General features: G+C 38.0%; 1 protein-coding gene across 2 annotated transcripts in view; it reads left to right on the forward strand.

Moving 5' to 3' along the window:
- The window catches only part of LOC126215140 (transmembrane and ubiquitin-like domain-containing protein 1), a 65,821-nt gene extending 54,680 nt beyond the window's left edge, over positions 1–11,141 (forward strand). For both annotated transcript variants that reach the window (XM_049941802.1, XM_049941803.1), the window contains exons 5-6: positions 4,787–4,944; positions 9,057–11,141. In XM_049941802.1, coding sequence (XP_049797759.1) covers positions 4,787–4,944; positions 9,057–9,358 — 460 coding nt within the window. In that variant the 3' untranslated portion in view covers positions 9,359–11,141. The remainder of the gene's footprint in view (positions 1–4,786; positions 4,945–9,056) is intronic.
- Positions 11,142–11,565: the final 424 nt, after the last annotated feature.

The following is an 11,565-nucleotide window of genomic DNA, read 5'->3' on the forward strand; positions in this document are numbered from 1 at the left end:
CCGGTCAGGGCACACATTTTCAACTGTCTCCGTTGACATTTATCAACACCTTTAAGCAGCTAAAGGTGTGGATTTCGTTGTTATTTTTTATACTCTCAGGGTTGAAAAGATGATAGTATGACGTTGACAGTAAGAGGAAGCACAATCCCTCTCAGTGCAGCGCATGCAGTTACCATCTGCATACTGCTGAGGTGGGATTGAACATAACCCTTTCCAAGGTAAATGTTAAGTCTGATAAATGGAGCATGGTTGAAAATGTACAACTCAAAAACACACTACTGTACACTGTCAGAGAATTCATCTAAATTTTCTGGCATATAAATATGATCTTTCGACACATTGAACTAGACTGGCAAGCATTTCTATTATCTTCAGGCAAAATTAAAAATTTTTGGTCAATCTGTCTCCCCATTTTTCATTACAGCAGTGAGTACTGTACATTTTACGAATATACAAGGCAGAAACTTAGAGCTGTGCAGCAAGGCATGCAGAGGTGTGTGTTGGGATTTACACAGAAAGACAAAAGAATCACAGAAGACACAGGACCAGTTATCGATGTCATGGACACCCTTGGAGAGAACAGGCCTATGAAATGGCAATGTCTGTGTTGTCAGAAGGAATTACGACTGATGAATAAAGGCGGTGATGGAATGGAGTTCAAGAGACAGAGACAGATCATGAGGAAGACAGCCAGTGCGTTGGCACAAAGACTTACAGGAGGTCGATGGAATCAGCTGTCTATTTCCCTAGACCATTACTTGTGGAAGAATTAGTTGCAGGCATACCTGAGTTCAATACTTGGAAAGGCCATGTCATTTAATGATGGACATGGCTGATGATGATGATCTCTTCAAGTATAGTAGACTTCTATCAGTCCACCATCAAACAATCAAGAACATCAGATTTTCCAACACCATCCTCCCAAGTTTGAAACTACTTGGAAGTCACCACTACACATCTGCTACTGTTAGATACAATCGACATTGTTTGGAATCAGTTGGTAGCATTTGAACTTGACAGAGCTTATCTCGGCTGTTACCACACACAGGTTCAGTTCATTGTTTTGATTGAAAGCCGTTTTTTTCTAGCAAATTAGGATCCATATTACTGTAGTGAACGTAAATATTGAAGTAGCCTGCGGAAGTTTTATTGATATTTAAGCAGTGACAATGTTCTCGAAACCAAAACCTTCTACAAGTTCCAAATCAGGAGAGAAATGCAAGTACATAACTCTGTCCATCGAAATTGGAAATCATCAAATGCCCAGAGAGAGGTGAGAATAGAAATATTTTGATGAATTAATTTAATATTGGTTCATTGACCATTTACTGACTACTGTAGTTTGATTCTCAGTCAGTAAGACCGAGCGAGGTGGCGCAGTGGTTAGTGCACTGGACTCGCATTTGGGAGGATGACGGTTCAATTCCATTTCTGGCCATCCTGATTTAGGTTTTCCATGATTTCCACAAATTGCTCCAGGCAAATGCCGGGATGGTCCCTTTGAAAGGGCACGGCTGACTTCCTTCCCCGTCCATCCCTAATCAGATGAGACCGATGACCTCGCTGTCTGATCTCCTCCCCCAAAACAGCCCAACTCAGTTGGTAATAACTGAAAAATTGGCTTTCAGGCACATATTAAGAAACCAAAATTGGAACAGTTGGATTTTACATTATATAAATGGTTCAGTGCAGTACACTCTGAAGGAAAGTTGCTAACAGGGCCAATGGTTATTGAAAATGCAAGGCAATTCTGTATTGCAGAAACTGAATGCAAATTTTCTGATGGTTGGCTCAGAAACTTCAGGTTTTGGCAAGGAATTTGAAGACGTCATGTAACTGGAGAAACTGTTTCAGTGAACCAAGACTCAGCAGATAAATACAAAGACAAGTATGAAGAAATAATCAGAGGTAATAATCTAACAGCTGATCAAATTTACTAGGCCGATGAAAGAGACCCACTCTAGCCAGGGGAGATAGGGAGAGGGAGGGGGTGGGAGGGGGGAGGGAGGGAGTGAGAGAGAGAGAGAGAGAGAGAGAGAGAGTTGTGCTATGTGCTAGTACATATGGAAGCCGCTGAATAACCCCTTTTGTAATTGGTAAAGTTGGAAGAAAGCTTTAGAAATCTCAGTACACCAGAAGACAGCAAGCCATCCATCATTTGGACAACTATAAAGCACATCCACTAGTAGCTGAGTTAGTTTTTGGAAAACTATTTACCACATTTCTGCCACATAATCTTAATCAATGATTCAGCTCATGAATCTAGGGGTAATCCAGAACTTTAAACGTTTTTATAGGGTCTCTTTTATTCACAGTCTGTTAAATGCTGAGTGTGATGTTACAGACTTTCAGAAAAAGTTTTATATACAAGATACTGCGTATGCTGTAATGCCGCCATAGGCTCGAGTACAAAGTTATTTTACGATGCTGTGGGAGAAAACTTTGGCCAACTGCATATCCTGTTTATGATTCAACATCACAGATTGTCGAGGAGGAACGACATTTTGAATCAGTGTCTGAAGTTTTGGACATTGTATGAAGCATAACCAATAACAATCCTTTGGAACACATATCTGAAGAACAACTTGCAGAGTGGATTCAAATGGATAATGATGAACCTTTTGAGTAGGAGGACATTATCCAAAGTGTAGTAAAACCTCAACCTATACAGATACTTGAAGAGAGTGACTCGGGTGAGAAAACAGAAGGAGAGGAGACACTCAGTTGGGCAGAAACTGCAGAGTCCGTAGATAAATTCAACACTTTTGATGACTGTATACTAATTATAATGCCTCTGAAGTTGTTGGTTTACTTATAATTAGAAATAACTTTTGTGCCAAGTGACAACGATTCTGAAAACAGAATAATGTTCAAGATTTTTTTAAACCAAACTAAAATATTGTACAGTACATTTATTTAACTAAATGTGTCGAATAAATATTTTGTACTGGTCTAATTTTGAGCTAAAGTTATTAACTTAACAATTGTGCTAATTAACATTTTACTGCAAAACACCGTGTTACAGCTATTTTCACTGTATGGCTTAGCCTATACCAGTAATAAGAGTTACTTCCCAATAATCCGGCATTTTTGATAATCTGCCATGGCCAGTCCCAAATGTACCGGATTATCAGACTTCTACTGTATATTGTAACACCTTATCAAAATATCTTCTAAATTTTTAATACCTTTAACTGAACTTTTACCCTCATTGTTCAGCAAATACAGGGTGGCCAAAATAAAAGAAGCCTCATGTCTTATAAACAACATACAGACAATTCACTCATTTACTGTAAATTCAGAATACAGAGTAGTAAATTATTGTTATGAAAAACAATGTACTGAACATTCCGTAGTTCACAAGAAGAGCTGAAAGTGTCCACCATAAACATTGACAATATAATAATCTTTGATACACAACTCTTGTTTCTGGAAACTTTTGCCTAATCATTTGGTACAGTTTCTGCAACCGCATTGTGAATGTTTGCTTTTAACTCTTCAGTTGTATGCAGGTTGTTTCTGTAGACTTCACACTTAAAATTACCCCACAAACAGAAGTCACAAGTAGACAGTTCAGGTGGTTTGGGAGGCCATAAATTTGCGGAAACTGTACATTCTTCTCTGAAAATTTCATGGAGATTTGACACGAAAATTGAAATATGCACTGGAGCACAATCTTGTTCGAAAAACGCGCACTCTTGTTCTTCCTCCAATGGCTGTGCTATGAATAGTTGCAACAGTTCTATTACATACATGTTAGAGTTCATGGTGTTGTTAAAGAAAATGGAGTCTACAATCTGTTGGCCTAAAACTGCACACCCAACACCTACTTTCAGATCATGCAGAGGCACCTCAAAGCATTCTGTGGAATTGTCTGTTGACACATAGTGTGTGTTTTGAGAGTTCATGTACCCAATAATGTGAAACCAGGCCTCGTCTGAGTTGAAGAAAAGATTTGGATACAGATAACCATCAGCAACATTTGTGAATTACCATTTGCAATGTTGTTGTCATTATGCGTAATCCGTAGGTCTTAACTGTTTGCTTCACTCTTACTTTGTATGCTCTCACATGTAACAACCTCATTGTCTTCTAGCATGATATTCATTTGATGTTTAGTTGGGAGAATAGATACGTAGTTAATTTCCGTGAACTTCTACCATAGACACATTCAGTATTTTCGGGTGAAAAAACTTCCTTTACATGGCGACATTGGTGTTACTGAATGAACATGTTGCTCTAAATGTAGTGATCAGTTTCTCCACAACACTCCTTGCAAGAGCAGCTGTCTCTGGATATTTTGTCATGAACCTATCATTTAACATTTTAAATGATTTATGTAAAAAAAGTGATATTATACACTTTTTGATTGAAAAAAGGCATTCTGTAGAACTGTATTCACAAGCTTGAAACTGCCTACTGACATCACAGCACTGATCACTAAACCACCACTCGACATAACGTGCCACTGTTCGAGCACTGCACCAGCATTAAGAAAAATAGCAACACTCAGATAGCTTCAGATATCACGTTCAGTATAACACGGGTACCCTCTTTTCCTGGCCACCCCATATATATCAAATTTTCACAACATTTTTTCTCGTTATGTTCGTAACGATAAATGAAGATGCTCATTTATTGATACGGGCTGTGCTCTCATAGTATTTTTTTTTTTTTTTTTAATTTTCATATGGTTTTTACCATTATTTCCCAGTTTTCCTGCAAGGTGAAAAGTAAAAAAAAAAGGCGATCATTTTTGAGAACGAGACTGGTTGGTGTGTTACAGGAGGCACTTTGCTTCCGAGCTGTCGGCAGACAAACTGGTGCGGCTGATTTTCAATGGGCAGGTGCTGGGCAGTGACTCGGAGACCCTGCGACAGCTGGGCCTGTTCGACAACTGCGTCGTGCACTGCCTGGTGCACACGCCGCGCCCAGGAAGCACAGGTGGGCACTGTGCCAGGCTCGCATGGTAGAAAGCATTGCAGCTGTGCAATTTGGTGCCAATTCCTTTGCATTTTCCATTAACCTGTGTAGTGCTGAGTTTACCTTGTGAGACCATAAAGGCCATATTGCTTTGGTGCGCAACTCTGAGCAAAACAGAAGATGGAACTGGTTTTTGTCTCTAATAGGTTGTCGCTATCGTAGCTGTTCTGTAATCTGCTAACTGTCAATCACTTGGTTATTCTGATTTGAATGTAATGCCTGTCGATAATGTCAATATTTCAAATGGAAACATTGTTATTTATGGACTGTTTGTTTGTTATTGGCCAGATTAAACTTTTAAGTCATTATCAAGCAGTCAATAAACATACCAAAACACAGACAGAAAAACATGTGGGTGTGTAAAAAAAAAGACAAATAGCAGTATTTTTAATTCAACACAGGAAGCAACCTTCTACGTCCATTCAGATAACCTCTATTTAGCACGTCATAACACATGTAGTGTGGAAATTAACCCACCCACACATGTGGAGCCAGTTACAAACATTACTGTGATCTGCATCAAATAGGAACAGAATGTTTATAATGCATGTAAAATATGGCTTAATTATGTATTGAACAACAAACCACTGGCAGTCCACATAATTTCATGCACCAACATCAAATTTATTCTAGTGATGTATCCAAATGCAGATGGATGTATCCAAATGCATTAATTTCATGCACCAACATCAAATTTATTCTAGTGATGTATCCAAATGCAGATGGATGTATCCAAATGCAGATGGAAGTACAAAACAGTGGTCCCGATGTACAAAAATGTGGACATTACATGAGAATAAGTTTGAGATTGATATATAAAGTGATGTGGATTCTCTGTGGTTTGTTGTTCAATACATACTTAACTTAAATTGTACATGGTTCTCCCATGTACATTATAAATTTTTGGTCCTTATTAGATACAAAACTTGCATTAGTGTTTACCATAAAGTTCTGATCCTTCAAAGTTGAATTTCTGTGTATAAAACAGCTTCAGATGTCTGATTACTTTACAGATGAGTTTGTGTGTTATAAATTTTCCATTAAGCTTGCTAGCAGGAAAAAGTTAAGGAAAAATTTCAAATTTTGTTTAACGAGTTTTGGAAGATGGTGTGGAGCACATCCATATCTTACCACTGACTTCTAGTATCAGCCACACGCAGTTGACAGCAACAAGTGTATGGTCCTGAAGATGACGTCATTACAACGTTGAAACTAGATGCCAAAATAAAATTGACACCTTAAATACAGCTGGAGGAATTTCTTCATTTTTAATATAGAGAGCTTAAAGGTGGGCCATCCTCACTGTAAGACTTGCCCTACGCACCATCCTCCCACCACCTGTATCAGCCCTTTAATTGGCAAAACATATGCTTTCAAAAGGAGAGCCACCTCTGAAATAACAGACATTGCATACCAGCTGTTATGTAAACACTGTTTGGGCTTCTACATTGGTTTGAGTACCATCAAATTATCAGTTAGGATGAATGGGCATAGATAGGGGGCATATACTGGCAACACACAATATCCTGTTGCAGACCAAGCTCTACAACATGGCAGTTGTGACCTCTGTTCCTATTTCACCACATGTGCCATCTGGATTCTTCCTCCAGACACCAGTTCCTCAGAACTCTGCCGTTGGGAATTGGCATTGCAAAATGTTCTCAGTTCTCATCACCCACTTGGCCCTAATTTATGTCAGTTTCTTTGGTCTCTGCGTTTCTTCTCAGTAACTATTCCTTTCTTCGCTTACTTTTAATTTTATATTCTCTTATTTCTGACATCTCTATTTTCCACCTCTGACATATACAATGCACTTAGCTTTCTGCTCATCTGTTGCACGATGTTTTGTTGGTAAGTTCTGTCTTGCATAGTACCCTAGCTTCAACCTTTAAGCTCTCAGGTTTCCAAATCTCATCTGGCGCAGTCCCCAACAATCAGTCTTTCCTTCTCATCTCGTCCAGTAAATTTCCCATGATTTGGCCCTTCAACCCTTCTGCCAGGAGATCGGACCACCGGCTCAGAAAGCTTGCGAATATCCTTAACCTTCATGTGTGTGTGTCCTGCTGCCTCTTGGTCAGTAGATTTATCTCTCTGGTTACATTATATTTCCAAAAATTGACAATTTTTTGTCAAATATTTTTTAAAATTTTTGCAGTTTTCTGTAGCATCTTTTTTTTTTTTTTAATCTTCTAGAGATTGTTTAGTAGTATTTGTTTCTAGAGATGTGTCTGTGATTTTGTAGCAGATATATGGAGGCTAATAACCTTTATATTTTCCCTGAATATTCTGTAGAAATTTCTCATTTTATTTTCTATTGAAGTCTTCCTCAATTTCATTTAGTGTACTTTTGTCATATGACATTCTCACTCTTCTAGTATCTTTGAAGGATTTTTGTAGACTTTGTGGGAATCCTGGCATGTTTCTGTTGTTATGTTACTGCTAAACTTCTTGCATGCCTCGATTCTTAGTTCAGTAGTCTTGATTCCAAGTTGCATTTTGTGCGATATTGATCCAGATGCATTGGTTTTTGAACTGTCTTCTGAAGGTTTCCAATTTTCTGTCATATTTTGATTAATTTTTGCAATAATTTTGTCTTTGAAGAATGTTATAGTTTACCGCCAAGAGCTTATGATAAAATTTCTTTTTTTTGAAAAGCCAGTTTCAATCAATGGGCCATCTCAAGTTCATAAAAGCAATTTTCATCATCGTACATGATGCTCCGTGGACTGATTGATTGTTCAGTAAAGAAATTGTATCAGCAGCTCTTGGTAAATTAAGACCTTCTTTAAATATTTAGTAGTTGTGGGGCACTACGTTCTTCAGTTATTATGGGTTTGGTCTTACAGTTGTTTCGTTTCTAGGGATTAGACTAACACTTACTTGTAGCAAGTGAGGTCAGACTCAAAGATTCTTTGCATGTTTCCACATCCAGAATTTCTCTTATACTTCTGTTTGTTATGCTAACGATCTGTTTGGAATTCTCTCCAAATGTTTTTGGACATTGTTGTGAGTTTTTGTCTTGGCTTTTGGAATTCTGTTGACATAATTTTGAGAATAATGTATGAGATTTTTCCCATTCCTGTTTGTGGCTGTGTCTGAGTGTGCAATTTACTTGTACTTTTTCTCTTTACTTAGTTATGCATTAAAATCTCCTATTACAATTTTGACATTTCTTTCTGGTGTTTTGTATTTTTGTTATTTCTCCACGTTCCCAAATGTCTTCAATTTTTTGCACTTTCTTTCTGTTGCAATCATTTGTTGGTGCATGTGTGTTGATGATCATGTATCTTTTGTTTCCTGATTAGAAGGTTATTGGGGAGATAGTTTCTGATAGGGATTTAAAATCTGGGATGTTGACTATAACTGACTTACGTACTGCAAATCCTGTGCCAAACATTGTCGATGATCTCTTTCTGACAGCCATTTTCCTTTGTATATCCTGCAGTTCCCCAACAGTTTGTCATGATAACCCTCTGGAGGGCATCCGACAACTCTACCAGTGAATGCCAAGCCATATAACTGCTTGCATAGTGGCCTCAGGTGGATCAACACATAATTGACTTGCTCAATTTGTGAACCTCTTTTGTTTGAATAAATTTTCTATTTTTTCTGAAATTGTAATAATTTTTTTTGTCCCTACATGTACATCACATCTAATGACTTCTGTCCTATTTGGATAATTCCTTCATAGTGTGTTTTTAGTGTATTTTGCCTGCCGTGACTATTTCATTTCCCCAGCATCACCCATCTACTCTTACACATTTCTTTTATAAGTGTCACTTGTTTTATTCTATTTGTGTTTTGGTATATTAATAGGTTGGTTGATAATGACTAAAAAGTCAAAATTGGCTGATAGCAAATAAATGTGAAAATTATACAGCAGGTAGTATTTTCATTTGAAAAGTATATTGAGGCTGTGGATTCGTGCAGACAAAATTATGTTGGTGTTAGCAATATGAATCCACAGATAGGAATAAACATTGTGCAGTGAGTTACCTTATTTATTATCTGAATTTAGTTTTTCTATTTGTAATTGTTTTAGTAATTGTGTTTTGTTTGGCTCGTCAAATCAGGTGTGGGGTCATCATCCCAACTGCACTCGCAGCAGTCGAGTCTCCGGGGCAGCCTCACACTGGGGGGCGGTGACGCTGGTGTGGGCGGAGCGGCGGGGACAGAGGGTGGACGTGAGTGGGACCTGGGCAATGTGCTGTTCGCGTCTCTCAGCCTGGCGCTGGGGGTGGCCTGGTACTGCCGCCTGCAGTACGCCCAGCTGTTCAGCGTCACAACAACCGTCGCACTCGTCGGGCTCACTGGGGTTGTCGCCTTCACTGTGCTAGGCACCTACATCCCGGACCAGGATGTCGTGCGCCAGTAAGGGGAGGAAGTGCGCAGCGCGGGCGTACTTTCCTGCCGTCTGTCCCTCGTGACTCAAAAGTCGTTGAGTGGAAAATGTTAAACTGTTATCAGAAACATGCGTACTGTATCTTCTCTCAGAGCTGCGTGAAGGTAAATACTTGTCAAGGAGAAGGGTAACTATATGGATTACCCACTTCTTTTTGTTCATAAAATAAGAAACAATTATATCTCTGTTCTTCAGAGATTTTTTTTCCAAATGTCAGCCAAGTTTTCTAACAATCTGACAGAGCCATTTCGTCATATTACAGTCACAAAGAACTTTCCACTGATGTGTGAGAGAATATGATGTACAGGCAGACAAAAATAGTGTTCTGAGTATGTGTTTGAACCAGGATTGCTCTCCTTGTCTTGTCACTTTTCTAATCACTACTATGGTTATGGTTTGTCACTTTTGGTGCTGTAGATTTCCATATTCGTTGCAGGTCGCACCTGTGAGGAAGGATGTTTGTTGTTAGAAGGTATATCATGGGAGACCAAATTTGTGCTGGTAATTAATTGTAAGACTGAAAAGGGTAATTTTCTGACAGTAAGGGGCAATTGATAAATACAGTTCTTCTCCTCCCCCTCCCTTTACTCCTTTTTCAGGTTGCATAATATTTTCACATATTTTATTTTATATGCATTGCTTGTCAGGGAAGGTTTACTCAGTGCCATCTAGTAGTGAAGGGCTTCACGTGCAGCATTGTTGTAATGTAAAATGTTACAAGGAAACACAGTTGCATTGGGTATAAGTTGGCTGAAATTAAGGATTCTGCAATGTCTGTGTATGATGTCGTACACATCAGAGCACAAGTAGTTGGTTTCTACGTGTGGCTCAAATCTTTCAGTCTCCCATGATGATTGATCTTTCATACTCAGCAGTGTAAAATTGTGTTTGGAAATGACTGTCAGACTATGACAAGCCACTGGTACATTACTGGAGAGAATTAATTCTGACTGTGTTACCCAAAAGGAAAATTTGATGTATACAGCATGAGTTTCAAAACAGTTTTTTTTCCACAGCCTGGTTTCCTTGTTTCCTGTTTGTTTCATTCTCATTTCTGCTTTATGCTCTTGTAAATAAGTACCACATGTGGTTGGAAAGTAATTATTCAGCACACATTCAGTGCATGGTTTCTGATTTTGTTGCCATTATTTATGGTACATTAGTTGATGAGTACAGTCTGCGTCTCTGTCATAGATAAGAGAGTTGTTTGCATCAATATTTTTCCTCATTTTACTGCAGTGTACACATTGATGAGTAAACATTGTATCATAACGAAATTAAGGTAAATTGCCCTTAACGAAAGGACCAGTTCATTATTTTTTTATTATTATTTTTAATAATGCATACGGATCCTCTCTAGTATATTACTAGTCTAAAAACTACAAAAGTTTGTTGCTGTATGTAACTTGTGACAGATATCATAAGACCTGCAATATCCAAGTGGCATGACTTTGGAATAAATGTGTTTGTGCTGTCAGGCTGCCAAGTGATTATGTTATACTTGATACACAGACGGGTAAAAGTTTTCATTTTTTTACATGTAGTTAACACTTGAAGAAGCTGTGTTATTCTCTTTCCTCTAGTTGTGAATATAGAGAGACTGAAAAAGTTATTTAGTATCACAGGAAAACTGACTCCTCTATCTACTGTAAATACATGTGAAATAATTTATATATGTATATTATTGTACAATATGAAGAGGATGTAATTAAGGACTGGCATGTGTGCAGTATGTATAAATATATATATATATACACATCGTTGTTTTACTGTTTTTATTATTTTATGTATTGCCTTTTGTATCGTATTTCAAGAGAAAACTCTAAAACTGAAATTCCTACCCTTTGAAATACAATCAGGTAGATTAAAGAGCAATGTGTTTATTTCCCAATACACAGTACATGCATGCATTTCAGAAATTTAGAAAGAAAATGACATAAATGATAGTGGTCAGTAAATTTAGAAATAGGGACAAAATATGCAGTTCTGTTCACGTGGGACCTTGCTTGTTTTGTTGCTGAAGTGTAGATTGTAATTTCTAAGATGTGGCAAGTGCCAAAATTTTTAGCCATTGTGTTGAAGAAAATGTGTACATAGTGCAAATATCAGTGGAATTCTCTATGTGAATTCTTGTAAATACGAGCATTTTAGGGTTATCAAGTTTATTTGTGAAGCTTGTT

This window comes from Schistocerca nitens, chromosome 12, assembly GCF_023898315.1.
Source record: "Schistocerca nitens isolate TAMUIC-IGC-003100 chromosome 12, iqSchNite1.1, whole genome shotgun sequence".
NCBI classification, from domain to species: Eukaryota; Metazoa; Arthropoda; class Insecta; order Orthoptera; family Acrididae; genus Schistocerca; species Schistocerca nitens.